This window comes from Aspergillus tubingensis (genome assembly GCF_013340325.1).
Source record: "Aspergillus tubingensis WU-2223L DNA, scaffold_3, whole genome shotgun sequence".
In the NCBI taxonomy this organism is placed as follows: domain Eukaryota; kingdom Fungi; phylum Ascomycota; class Eurotiomycetes; order Eurotiales; family Aspergillaceae; genus Aspergillus; species Aspergillus tubingensis.
Window position 1 is genome coordinate 197,185 of NW_023336277.1, and position 13,197 is coordinate 210,381.

Consider the following 13,197-nt stretch of genomic DNA (forward strand, 5'->3'; position numbering starts at 1 on the left):
TTGAGCAGGTTGGTTCTCACCAGCAATGATACCGAGCCCGCCGAGACCCCAGGATCAATATGCACTTCAAACTCGTCGCCCCCAATGGGGCCAGATCACCCGCATCCACGAGGCATTCCTCAACCCACATTCCACAAAGCATATAACCTTACTCTGACCGACCTTATTGAATTCCGCATACTCCGGAACGGAGATCTTTGCGCGTTGTGGATTGCCATGTTGTCAATCTGCATTCCAGATAGGAGCGAGTTCCTCTTTCTGCTCAACCATCTGTATCCACTCTCACCACCAAACAGGTCCTGGATGTCACCGTCTTGATTCACTACATGTCAATGCTTCTAATCGACATCAAGCACATTTCCCTAAACAAGTTGCGGGTTCACGGAACAAACACCGGAAATGAACGGTGCATAACGGACGTTCCGAGAACAACGCCATTCCGCACAGCGAAGGACCCTACAGTGGGGACTTTCACAGTCGAACGGGTTCGTGTGGGAGTATCCGGTGTTTCAAGTCAAAATTGAATGCATTCCGTCCTTTTCTTCCTTCTCATCCTCTGTCAATTTGACTTGGTTGAAATCTCAGCCAATGTTCTCCCGCGTTTCTATATTTATTTCCACACTGGGGATCAAAGGTTTGGTTCAAGTTGAGTGCTGACATGTCTGTGGCAGTGCTCGATCCAAGCAATGCGACCGTGTGTGTGCCGTGTCGGCAAAGGACAATGAGTGGATGGCTGGACGGACGATCCGTGAACTGGCCAGAGTCTGGAACAGGTCGGTCGAGCCGTGTGGCTGGATGTGAAGTCAATCAATTCATCATAACAATTCAATCATTGAGACGACATCAATTCATAGCCAGTAAAGTTTGACCCTGCACATCTCATCACAATGGCAAAGAACAAACACCCTTAGCAGCAACAGCAACAACAAACCCTTCATTCAAAGTCAAGACAGCGGAACAAGACTCAAAAAGGCATTGCCATCCACGTACCCCCATCTCCGAAGCAGACAAGATCAGCAATGCCAAGGCAGGGTCTGGTATCAAATAAGGCTGAGCAGGGACAGCGATAGGTCACAACGGCAAACAGACCACTCCACTGGAAACGCCGATCGGTTTGAAACAAATGGGCAGGGACCCTTTCCGAGTTTTAAGTTAGGAATGACTGAAAGTCTTAGCCTAGCTTGAGTGGTAAAGTAGTTAATTCTTTAAATTCTTTGTTGCTTGCACCATCGTCCCTTGTATGTCGTGATACCTACATTATCTTTTTTTATCTATACATACACTATCATATCATATCAATATGCGAATACTACTATTATCTCTAATACTATCGTTCTTCACCACCCTCACCCACTCCCTCCCCCACTACGGCGTCACTCTTCCCCCACCTCCCACCGACCCAGCCAAACCACCCACATCCCCCTACTACCCATGGAAATCCCGACTAGCCAGCAGCGCCGACCACGTCGACAAAACCACCCTGTATAGCATTGCGCGCGCAGCGCACAACCAAGGGCAGACACACTTCGCCGACTACCTCAAACACTATCTGGGGAACACGGGGCGGGATGCGCACGTCTCCGTGGACGAGATGTTATCAGCGATGCCGCAATTCCGCACCGAAGTGCACGAGTTGGCGACATTCAAAGCCAAGCTTGCCTACGAGGCAGTGATGATGACCCGACCGGACGAGGCGCCCGTCGTGCCGTTTACGAGTTTCTGGCACGAGTATGTGGCCACGCCGGATCAGAGCTGGGATTGGTTCTTGTCCGTGGGGAGGTTCGTGTATAGTGTGACAGGGGTGGTGAAGATGGATGAGGAGACTGGGGGAGTGACGGTACATTATGCGGTGCATGTGTTTACGTATTGTGATTGGGATGGGGGGAGGGATGTGCGCATTGGCCAGTTCCGGTTCGATGAGGGCAGATTGGCTGGACTGCAGATGACGGGGTTGGCGAGGGAGTTTAAGATTCGCGGGTCGAGTCAGAGTAGGTTGATCGAGGGGTATAATCCTGTGCAGGGATTCTAGGATGTGAATATGTGTGTGTGTATACGCTGGTTGTATAGACGGTATATATATGTGTATGATACTATGAATGAAAAGAAATCTTTGTCAAAAGGGGGCGCATCAATCAATCCAGCTGATCTCGCGACACTCGCCCAGACTCTCCGCCATCGCATCAATGCGTTCGGTCATCCATCCGGCCGATAGTCCCGGTCGTGCATGTCCCAGCGCCAGCACCGTGGACGTGCGACACGCTCCCTCCGTCTCGTTATATGCGTACTGCAGACACTTGGCCTCGCGAGTGCACACGCCCCGACAGGCCGCGAAGCTGCTCACTGCCACCGGGTCGCCCTCGACAAGATTATCCCACTCGGTGCGAACATCGCGCAGCTCCGGTCGGACCAGCTTGAGGAACACATCGCGATACAGCAGCGGTGTCTTCAGCGGCCCCAGCTCCCTCTCCAGGTCATCCAACTGACGGATACCCTGCTCGTCCAGATGATGAAACGACACGGCCGGATAACACCACGGCCGCTTCGCATATCCAATGGAGAAGTAATCCATCTCCTCCGGCGGAGCGATCTGCAGCATCGGCCACGACCACGTCAGATCCACCCCGACATTCTCGAGCAGAATCCCCAGCATGCAATCCCCAGCCCAGTGTTCCGCCACGGCACGTTCCCACCCATCGCTAGTTCGCTTGCGCTGGTTAACAGCCTGCACGAGCGCCGGACGCGACAGCGCAAACCCGGAACCACCGTGGGCGAAAATGGCATCCACGATCTGCATCTGATTGCCGAGGTACCATGGTTTGGAAGGATCGAAGCGCCGTAGCCACTGGAGGAAGTTATCCCAGACGAGGTATGTATCGGCCTCGAGGAAGATGTACCAGTTCGCATCTGGTTTGACGCGCAGGGCCTCGTCCAGCATGGGGAGAAACTTCCATTTGTCGAGCTTCCAGCCGGGGTTATTGGGTTTGCCGATCGGGGTGTTGACGTCTGGGTTCAGGTCGGCGGCAGTGAGGGCGGCAGGACCTTCGTCTCGCACGCGACGGTAGAGGTCGAGTTCGGGGTTATGGTTGAGAAGGGCCGGGGAGAGAGAGGCGAGGACATCGTGGGTGAAGTGGGTGGGGGAGAGTTGTTCGACGTAGTCGGAGAAGAGGACGTGGTTGGGGATGCAGCGGAGGGTGGTGGAGAGGTGGATGGGGACTTTGGTGCGTGATTCAGTGACGCCCGTTTTGAGGACGACTAGGATGTTGTCGAGGTCGGGGCGTGAGGGACAGTCATTGGGAATGATCTGGAGAGGAGGGGAGGATGCGCCGTGGGAGGTGAGGGTGTAGAGGAGGCCGAGGGCGAGGAGGGCGGCGACCAGGATGAGGCGGCGGCGTGGCATGAGGAGGGTTAGCGAGTGCGAGTGGAAGGGAGGGCCATCGCAGAAGCGAGGGTTATGTGATTATAAGAAGAGTTGAGAGACGGATGGAGAGGTGAAGTTGGCTGCAAAGCTGCAAACGGAGGGATGAATTGAGCATTAAGAATGAATCAATCAAATCGAGTTGGGGATGGAGTCAGGCTTGGCACGGGGTACGGCGGATCACAGCTGCCATTTCCCATTTTTTGGACCCCCTCACGTTAGTTTTGGGGCTATGTAAATTGGAATGTAGATCTTTATTTCATCCATTGTGTAGATTCCTATGTTGGAAGAGTTGGTTGCTAACAAAACACTATTGGGGTTTGGTTGTGGTAAATTCCACTTCACAGCATGCCTCCTGATTGGTCGGTATTTGCACCTTGCGATAAATTCCGAGGAACTCGTGCTATAGAACTGATGTCATTAACATACCCATTCACATATGCAGCATCGTCTAGATGATCGCTAGTACTATATCTACCATATGAGTATCACAACTGGCTTCTCGTCAGCCCCTTAACAGCCTCCACTGCCCCCCTCTTCCCACTGCGCACAGCTCCCTCCATATACCCCTTCCACTCCTCCGCCGTCTCCGTTCCCACGAAATGCACATCCCGGAACGGCTCTCGGAGGGCATCGCCAGCCAGCGTCAATACGCCTGGAGGCAGTGCCGGACAGGGACAACCCCAGCCAGAGAGTTCCTCAGTAGACCACTCGTGGCCGAGAGCCTCGAGAAATTCCCTCTTGGGCAGATCCTTGTCACCATAAATCGCCCCCAACTGCTCCAGCAACGCTAGTTCACGCTCTCTCTGACTCCCCAACGCAGACCAATTCCTCCCAGCATCGCCGGCCAAAAACGCCGTGAGCACCCACTTACCATCCTCGGGCACGCTCGTATCGCGGTAAATCGACGCAGGGCCAACAAACGACTGCGCCAGTCCACAGAATCCACGATCCGCCCACCACGCCGTCCGGAACGACAACATCACCTTGGTGTAGTAACCATATCTGAACGAATCGACCAGCAGCTGCTTGGCAGCAGGTAGTTGTGGCTCGAACTTGATTGTCTTGAGGACAGGTGTCGGCACTGAACAAATGACCTTTCGAGCCTTGACCACCAACCCACTCTCCGTCTGCACATAGTTCACCCCTTTCTGCACCTGTGTAATCCCCACCACTCTCTGCCCGAACCGAATTGTATCCGTAGGCAAAGCCTCCGCCAATGTCTTCGCGAAGATCTGCGTCCCCTGTCGCACACGCAGATACTGCGCGCCGTGTTTCCGATCCGATCGCATCTGGAGCAGTCCGCCGCCGGACTTGCAGTAATTGAGGAAGTAGAGGGCGGAGATGTCCTGGGGTTCCTGACCCAGCATGGCGCGAGTCCAGACGGAGGCGTTAGCCACGGCGACGGGGCTGGCGTTGCGGGAATGCAGATAGGCGAGAAAGGAGAGGGAGTCGAGCTCGGCATTCTGGGGTCGACTAGTGGAGAGAGATTGGCAGTCAAGTTCGGCAGTGTCGCGGATAAGTTCAATTTCTTTTTGGATTTGGGGGGTTATCTTGATGCAGTTAGCAGGGCGAGCTCTAACCCGGTGGGAGGAAGTAGCATACGCATGGAGTCTGCCCGTAAGGGAATGCAGTGAGGGTGCCGTCCTCTCGCTGCAAAAGACAGTTACCCGTCGTATTCTGCTCGATCAATTCAGCACCAGCCCGTTTTGCCAGCTCATACATCATGCTCTGGTTGGTATCGTTGATCCAGGCAGCGCCGAGATCGACCACGCCAGTTCCACTGGGCAAGGGACAAGACCAGGTCTTGCCGCCCACGCGGTCGCGTCCTTCGAGCACGATGCACGAGTGACCGGACTGGATAATGGTTTCGGCAGCCATGAGGCCAGACAGGCCGGCGCCAATGATAAGCACATCGGTCGTTTCTGTGGGAGAGGGAAGAGAAAGCGAAGTTGGGACAGAGTCCGGCACCGCAACGGTGGCCTCGATCTCGAATTTCCAGTCTGGAACTGCTAGCTGGGGTACTGGAACAAGAGTAATGGCAGGTTTGTGGCCGGCGAGCCATGTCTGCAGAGGACGGGTGTGTAGACGGTTATTGGGGTCGTAGTCGACGATGTAGAGGGTGAGTTTGACTACATCGCGAGGGGTAGCGCCGGTGGCGGCTAGCACACGGTGTAGATTCGCGAGGGCAAGATGGATCTGCGAATTGTAATCGGCAGGGGCAGTGCCTTCAATGGTGCCTGGTTGGCCCGAGACATGGAGATATTTGGAGGCGGATGACACCACGCCAGGGGCGTAGTAGGCGGAAGTGGCTAGGACGGGTGTTGGAGCCATTGTCAGTAGATTGGAGCTGATAACCGGTGTTTCTATGTGGTAAAGTGGTGGGATAGATATAGGGCAAAGACAAAGTCCGAAGAATGAAGCTGGTTATCTTATCGTGCGGGGAAGTCTTGACTTGCCTGTTTGGAGTGGGCCGGGGTGACTTGCCTGCATTATTTCCACTCCACCGCCAGTTGAGGGAAGCTCTATCTTATCGTAGATCGACATACTGCAAGATGGATGTTCAATCCGAGGAACTGCCTTCTCGGTTGTTTGGTCCATTGAGTAGACAACTCGGGAAATTATATATACCAGTCGTAGATCTAGTCCGTATTGCCAATCACCACCTTGCAGTGTACATACATTAAAATGGCCAACCGTCCCAAAGATCACGACTCCAAAGTCCTCACCATCGCCGATCTGGCCATTGAGGCCCAGAAACGGCTTCCTCCGGTCGTGCGCGGTGAGCAATTCTCACGATCTATCAAACCCAGCCAATACTAAGACATGCATATAGACTACTTCAACGAAGGCGCCGGCGACCTCATCACGTACTCATTCCCACAATCCACATCAATTCTGCATTTGTACTAACATACTATGAATAATAGTCTAAAAGACAACGAAGCAGCCTACAATCGCTACAAACTACTCCCTCGCGTCCTCCGCGACGTAGATGCCCTCGACACCAGCACCACCATATTTGGCAAGAAAGTGAAATTCCCCCTCGGCTTTGCCCCAGCTGCCGCGCACAAACTCGCCCATGCAGATGGCGAAGTGGGCACGTCCCGCGCAGCTGCAGCGCATGATATCCCCATGTGCTTGTCCTCGTGGGCAACAACAGGCATTGATGATGTGATTGCCCAGGGGACGGGGAATCCGTATGCCATGCAGGTATCGTTTTTCAGGGATGTAGAGATTACGAAGAGGATTATTCAGAAGGCCGAGAGTGGGTACCCAATTGAGCAGTATAACGTTCGCGGTTGCTGATGAAAGTAAAGAAGCCGGATACAAAGCACTATTCGTGAGCGTGGATCTCCCTGTACTAGGGAACAGATTAAACGAGTCTCGGAATAACTTCAACTTTCCGAGTGATATGCGGTTTCCAGTACTGGCAGAGGGAATTGAGGAGTTGGGGTTGAAGGACACGTATGAGCGTGGCTACGGTATGCACTCCACATCTTCTGCTTATTGGCTATTAACAGAATATCCAGATGGCTCTATTCGTTGGGACAAGACGATCGCCTGGCTACGACAGAACACAAAGCTCGAGATCTGGCTCAAGGGGGGTACGTCCATCCTCACTCACACGGTCCTATCGCATAGACTAATAAGAGCAGTCTACTCCCCCGAAGACATCCAACTAGCCATCGACCACAAAGTCGATGGCGTCGTCATCTCCAACCACGGCGGTCGCCAACTCGACGGTGTTCCCGCCACCCTGGACGCACTGCGCATCTGCGCGCCCGTAGCAAAAGGGAAGATCCCTCTAGCAGTGGACGGCGGCATTCGACGAGGAGCAGACGTGTTCAAGGCAATTGCGCTGGGAGCGTCGATGTGTTTTGTGGGGAGGATTCCGATCTGGGGATTAGCGGTAAGCTTCAACACAAATAATCATATTTGTTCATGATATTGACAGTCGAGATAGTATAACGGCGAAGAAGGCGTCGATCTAGCGGTCAAGATCCTCTACGACGAGTTCTGTCGCACAATGAAGCTGGCTGGGTAAGTGACCACGTCAACGTGCATATAGCAGATACTAATGAATGTGGATGTATGCAGGTGTCGAACCATAGCAGATATCACGCCGGAGCATTTGGCGGTATTGGAGACGAATGGGTTGCTGGCGAAGCTATAACCAATATGATATAATAAGTCTGAACATACATACCACTTACATATAGAACGAACAACCTCATGAAGAATACAATAAACATAACATGGATCTAATACATAGTAACCATCGAACTACTCCCACAACTTCCTCCAAAACCCCCTCTTCTCCATCTCATCTCCACCATCCACCCCTAATGCCTCCACCTCCTCCAACCCACTCACCAGATCCACCTGCTCAGCAGGAATCCACCACCCATCCTTCCACCTCATCACCCGATGAGCAGCATAAACTCCCACGAAGACAAACAACCCCACATACGAAGTCAAAAATGACGACACACTCCAATGACCATGGAAGAAGACCTCGAATCCATTACACAGCAACAGTATCGGACAAGCCATCGTGGCAATAATCCCCATCCACGGCTGCAATCTCGACCGATACGGAAGATCCTTCAAGCCCTGGGCGTTACACGCCGCCCGGAACCTGAGGAATATAATCCCGCAACACGTCCACGACGTAAACCCTGCCGTGTTGGTGATATTCACGAACCAATTGAACGCGGTGCTGGCGCCGGAACTACAGTCCATGTACGCCAGCAGTGAGAACAGCGAACTGCACAGCACAGCGTAGTAGGGCACGCCGTGGCGGGTACAGCGGGTGAAAATCTTGGGGGCGCTGCCTGCCCTCGCGAGAGAATAGAGTGTCCGACTGGACATGTAGAGGTACGAGTTCGCGGAGGACCACGCGGAAGTGATGATGACGGCGTTGACGACGGAGTCGAGGCCGTGAATACCGGCGCGTTTGATGGCGATGACCCAGGGGGAGGCGGCGACGCTGGTACCCTTTGTCAATCCGGAGGCATTACTAGGGCAGATGACGCCGATAGCGAGAACGCCAAGGATGTAGAAGATGATGAGGCGGTAGAAGTACTGTTTCGCGGCGCGGGGGAGGTTCTTGCGAGGGTTTTGCATCTCGCCAGCGGCGACGACGAGGAGTTCCGGGGCGAAGTTGAAGGAGAAGACAGAGTAGCAGAGGGTGTAGAGAAAGGCGCAGAAGCGGCCGGTGGAGCCGGAGACGAGATAAGTGTTGAAGGCACCGGGGGTCTTCCAGTAGTGGAAGCCTAGACGGGTGTGGTCGGGACCGCCACCGAGGAAGAGGACGAAGGAGAGGATGAGGAGGCCGATGATGAGGAAGACTTTGAGAGATGCGAACCAGAATTCGGTTTCGCCGTAGACTTTGACGGGGAAGAAGTTGAGCGCGAGGACGACGATGAGCATGAGGGTAATCCAAACGGCGAGGGGAACGGGGTTGGACCAGTAGTCAATGACGAGGGCAGCGGCGGTGGTTTCGTAGGCGACGAGGATGCCGAAGCTGTACCAGTAGAGGAGGCCCATGGCGAAGCCTAAGCTTGGGGAGACGAAGCGGGTGCCGTAGGCAGCCATTGAGCAGCCGCTGAAGGGGAGGTAGGTGTTCATTTCGTTGGTGGCGGTGATAATGGCGTAGACAATAATGCAGATGGTGATGTAGGCGAGGAGAATGTTGGCTGGACCGGCCAGCGCGAGCACTTCTCCTACTCCCACGAAGAGACCTGTGCCTATGGTGCCGCCGATGGCCATCATCTGGGCATGGCGGGACTTGATGCCACGCTGGGTGACGGGGGCAGCATCATGGGGGAGAATCTGGCCTTCAGCATATGAGGCAGTGCGGTCGAGGACCTCGAGCGATTTTTCGTCTGGAGACTTGGTCATAATTGCTACAGTAGATTGGAATATGGATTGAGTGGATTAAGACTAGGGAAATTGCAGCTAAGTACAGAGGGTATACAGGGCATTTATCAGTTCGCAGGACACTGCATGTACAGAATCTGGGGTTACGTGGGAACTGAGCTTTGCCTCCGCAGATCCCGATACCAGATAAAGACTGAGAGATACGAGGCCATTATTGTCACTGTGGCTTGAGCACCGACATTGGATAAGCGAATGTCAGCTGCATCATTGCGGAGAAGCAGCGGGTTGTATCTATCAGGCCTTGCTGGTTCGCCTCTAGTTTAGTTTCGAGCCAGATCCACCGTCGGGGCTAGCCCGAGGTTGGCCAGCAAGGCAAGTCTCCCCTGCTGCGTGTCTCTTGACCTGCCTATTGCATTCACCCTTGCGTACCCTAAATCTCCACGCCAAACCAGTCGGGCAATTGTCGACTAAATCACAAGACACTGTGGGATAAAAAGTCAAAAGTGCATGTAGAAATATAAGTCCTGACATACTCAAATATTCCACACTGCAACGCCAACGTGGACACCATTCATATCCTTTCGTACGTTGAAAAGTCCAACACAGCACCATGTCCTCAACCACAACCACCATCGTAGCGAAGAAGGAAGACCCTTCACAGGCCACGGAGTCAAACACCAAAGCCAAGTCAGCCATCCAGGCCATCTCACAAGGAGCCACCCTACCAGGCATCCCTTCCTTTACCTCCGCGGACAAAAAGCGAAGATGGATGCTCGAGCACATGGCTGGTGCCTTCAGAGTATTCGCTCGCAAGGGTTTCTCCGAAGGAATGAGCGGGCACATCTCCTTGCGTGATCCAGAACATCCAGACTGCTTCTGGACGAATCCGTATGACCTCTCACCAACAAGACCGGTCCAGGTACACCAGCTAACAATCCCAGACTCGGGCTCCATTTTGGTTTAGTCAAGGTTTCCGATCTTATCCTACTAAACCACGCTGGCGAACCAGTCGGAGGCAATCGATCGCGGCCAGCCAATGCCGCGGGCTTCCAGATCCACGGCGTCCTGCACAAGATGTATCCGCATGTGAACGCGGCGTGCCATGCCCACTCGAAGTACGGCAAAGCGTGGTCGACGTTCGCCAAGCCTTTGGATATGATTAACCAGGACGTCACTATGTTCTACGGCGATGCGCAGGCTGTATACCCCGAGTTCGGGGGCGTCGTGCTAGAGAAAGAGGAGAGTCTACGTCTGGGTAGACACTTGGGTGACAAGGGGAAGTTGCTGATACTGCGCAACCATGGCCTTCTTACGGTCGGACAGACTGTTGATGAAGCGGCCTATCTGTTCACTCTGGCTGAGAGGAGCTGCGAGATTCAACTGCAGGTGGATGCGGCTGCTGCTCAGGGTTTGGAGAAGAAGCTTATTGAGCCGGAAGCGGCTGAATTTACATTCAAGATGACTAGTGATCCGGTGAGTTACACCAGGTCCTTGGGGTTGAAAAGTATGGCTAATGGAAGCAGGAAGCGTTGTATCATGAGTTCCAGCCGGATTATGAGATGGAGCGGGCGCTATGCAACGATCAGTTTCTACAGTGAGTATTGTATACGGTGTGGTTGGATATACTTGTACGATGTATTGAGTATGATGGTAATGAGAAGATGAAGCTTCATGAATATGTCTTTATATGTAGAACAAACTCAAGTTGCTTTCCCGCATAATCTGCGGCCAACTGGCGCTGGCGTTACTGTTCAGGTGCTGTCGTTGTCTCTCCCAGACCTGCCTTGCTATCCTCAACGCCAGCTTAAAAGTCCCAAGCCCACTTTTTCTGGCTGATGTCTCGAACCAGCCCGCAAACCAGTCTTGCAGTGTAGGATCCAAAGCCTCACAGGCGGCAATAAACGCTACCCAAATAAAAGGAGCAGCTATGCGAGTCGCCGGCATATCGTCTCTTGCTACCTGAGCTAGGGCGTCTCGCACTTGCCACGCTTTATCTTGGAGGATCATCGGATCCACATCGTAGATTCGCCGATAAAAGAAGATAATGAGGGCTTTGTGAATTGCAGAAATCATCAGGCGAACAATTGTGGCATTTGTCTGAGCGATGATACTGTCTGGATCCGCATCTGACACTGACGGTGGTCGCCAAGTGGAAATGCATCGTTCTAGGCTCCGCGCCCGCGCGGAGAACTGCTTAAAGTCCAACGCCCCCGTATAGCTTCCCAAGTCTGAGAGGTCTCGCTCATTTCCTAGTCGTGTTACTTGTGATATTAGAAATAGTAGAGACTCTGGAAGGCCAAAGACATGTGGGTACATGGTCGAGTCCCACTGGCCCGGGATTTCCAAGTGCAAATCATTTTCTCCCTGGTGCTGCTCCTTCAACTCGCTCATCCGCTGGTCCAATCGACCTTCCCATTGCCGAAGGCGGAACGAGCGAGTGGAAGCAATGGAGCGCACTGTATCAGGGGATGCATAATCGGACTCTATCTCTACGTTAGACATAGGGAGAACGGAAGTGCTCTCCTGGAAGATACGTAGATAGACATAGCAATGGTGCAACAAGCGGACCTTGCGTGATTTCCGAGTTTTAGGCAAGCCACGAAAACGAACCCAGTTTTCGCAGTCTAACAGACATCGGCGTACCCGCTCTGTGCTCCCTTGGTAGGCCTATGTGTATGGTGAGACATGTACTTTGCTCAGCTGCGGCTGGCGTTGCTTACCGAAACCGTGCCCATGCACAGCAAGGCGACGAGGACATCTTTGTACTTGACTTTTTTGACGCTGGATGACGCATCGTGTAATGCTCGCTTGAGGTAATTTTGAGCTTCGATAGCAAAGGTCTCTGCCTGTCTCTGCCAATATTCGCTTGCGCTGCGCGTCGAGGATGATAGACGCTGGGTGAAGGCCGCAGTGGCGAGAATTGCGTAGAAAATGGACATCCGGGTGTTGTTGGCCAGTTCACCCATGGTCAACAACGCCAGAGTCTCCATAGCGGGAGGCACGTAAAGCATACTCCAGGGGCTCTTTTCTAGCTGGATTGGGGTGAACAGCTGAGTTACATTCTTTGTGTATGCAGACAGCAATAATGGGGCATCTGGAGGGGCCAGGTTGGTCACAGATGGAGCATATCGGATCTCCGGCGACGACAATAGCGATGCTTGCAGAGGAACTGATGGTGATGGTCCCATAAGGAAGCCTCCTGAGAGGGATTGCGGGGAAATCCCATCATTTTCCGCAGAAGGTAGGGTTGCGGCGAAGAAGTCTTGAGCATCCAAGTCGGCAGAAACGTCTACATTCACATGGCCAAACAGACACTCCATGAGGGGATCATTGCTAAAGGCGTCGTCCAAGGACATTTCCAGCCCAACATTGACAGGACTGTCTTCCACCCCGGGAAGGGGCTCGTCAACTGGGTCCATGGGGGCTTCGGGAAGGTCCATCTCGACCTGAACTACCCGAAAGGCACCAAAGGGACCCATGCGGGTAGTGAAATTGGTACTGGTCTCCTCCTCCTGGCTCTCGCATTGACCATCAATCTTGGTCAGAATGGTGTGGACGTCATCCAAGTCCAAGCTGTCGGTCAACTGCTCACTCATACGCTGACGCATGTCCTCAGTGAAGAGGGGACGGCGACATCGTGAGCTCTGGTTGTCGCTCGCATCGAACAACAGCCGAATCTCGTACCTCTCACAGACGAGCCCCGCACGCTCACACACGAGGCAGGATGGCCTGGTCTCATCACACTTTGCATGGCGCCGACGACAGGTCTCGCATCCTCCCAAGGAACGGGAGCGCACTGGGGTGTCAGTTGGCTTGCCAGAGCGAGCAGGGGCCTCGGTGGTGGTGGTGGTGGTGACGGCGGCCCCTGATGTCATGGAGATCGATAAGCAGTCGAT

General features: G+C 53.6%; 7 protein-coding genes across 7 annotated transcripts; 3 read left to right on the forward strand and 4 right to left on the reverse strand.

Annotated features, from left to right (window-relative positions):
• Nucleotides 1–1,300: 1,300 nt before the first annotated feature.
• AtWU_01277 (stress-induced bacterial acidophilic repeat motif family protein) lies at nt 1,301–2,029 on the forward strand (the record flags this gene model as incomplete). The annotated part of the gene is made up of 1 exon (XM_035496391.1): nt 1,301–2,029. The coding sequence occupies one exon, from the start codon at nt 1,301–1,303 to the stop codon at nt 2,027–2,029; it is 729 nt and encodes a 242-aa protein (XP_035352284.1).
• A 99-nt stretch (nt 2,030–2,128) lies between these two features.
• On the reverse strand, nt 2,129–3,397 carry AtWU_01278 (glycosyltransferase family 31 protein; the record flags this gene model as incomplete). The annotated part of the gene is made up of 1 exon (XM_035496392.1): nt 2,129–3,397. One exon carries the CDS (start codon nt 3,395–3,397, stop codon nt 2,129–2,131), a length of 1,269 nt encoding a protein of 422 aa, XP_035352285.1.
• Nucleotides 3,398–3,903: 506 nt separating this feature from the next.
• On the reverse strand, nt 3,904–5,749 carry AtWU_01279 (putative flavin-containing amine oxidase; the record flags this gene model as incomplete). The annotated part of the gene is made up of 2 exons (XM_035496393.1): nt 3,904–4,968; nt 5,021–5,749. 2 exons carry the CDS (start codon nt 5,747–5,749, stop codon nt 3,904–3,906), a joined length of 1,794 nt encoding a protein of 597 aa, XP_035352286.1.
• Nucleotides 5,750–6,103: 354 nt separating this feature from the next.
• Nucleotides 6,104–7,592, forward strand: AtWU_01280 (alpha-hydroxy acid oxidase; the record flags this gene model as incomplete). The annotated part of the gene is made up of 8 exons (XM_035496394.1): nt 6,104–6,197; nt 6,252–6,285; nt 6,346–6,683; nt 6,736–6,900; nt 6,949–7,023; nt 7,075–7,328; nt 7,383–7,459; nt 7,517–7,592. The coding sequence occupies 8 exons, from the start codon at nt 6,104–6,106 to the stop codon at nt 7,590–7,592; spliced, it is 1,113 nt and encodes a 370-aa protein (XP_035352287.1).
• Nucleotides 7,593–7,702: 110 nt separating this feature from the next.
• Nucleotides 7,703–9,322, reverse strand: AtWU_01281 (glycogen branching enzyme GbeA; the record flags this gene model as incomplete). Its single annotated transcript, XM_035496395.1, has 1 exon — nt 7,703–9,322. One exon carries the CDS (start codon nt 9,320–9,322, stop codon nt 7,703–7,705), a length of 1,620 nt encoding a protein of 539 aa, XP_035352288.1.
• A 589-nt stretch (nt 9,323–9,911) lies between these two features.
• Nucleotides 9,912–10,899, forward strand: AtWU_01282 (class II aldolase/adducin domain-containing protein; the record flags this gene model as incomplete). Its single annotated transcript, XM_035496396.1, has 3 exons — nt 9,912–10,189; nt 10,243–10,774; nt 10,825–10,899. 3 exons carry the CDS (start codon nt 9,912–9,914, stop codon nt 10,897–10,899), a joined length of 885 nt encoding a protein of 294 aa, XP_035352289.1.
• Nucleotides 10,900–10,984: 85 nt separating this feature from the next.
• On the reverse strand, nt 10,985–13,176 carry AtWU_01283 (Zn(II)2Cys6 transcription factor; the record flags this gene model as incomplete). The annotated part of the gene is made up of 2 exons (XM_035496397.1): nt 10,985–11,968; nt 12,022–13,176. 2 exons carry the CDS (start codon nt 13,174–13,176, stop codon nt 10,985–10,987), a joined length of 2,139 nt encoding a protein of 712 aa, XP_035352290.1.
• Nucleotides 13,177–13,197: the final 21 nt, after the last annotated feature.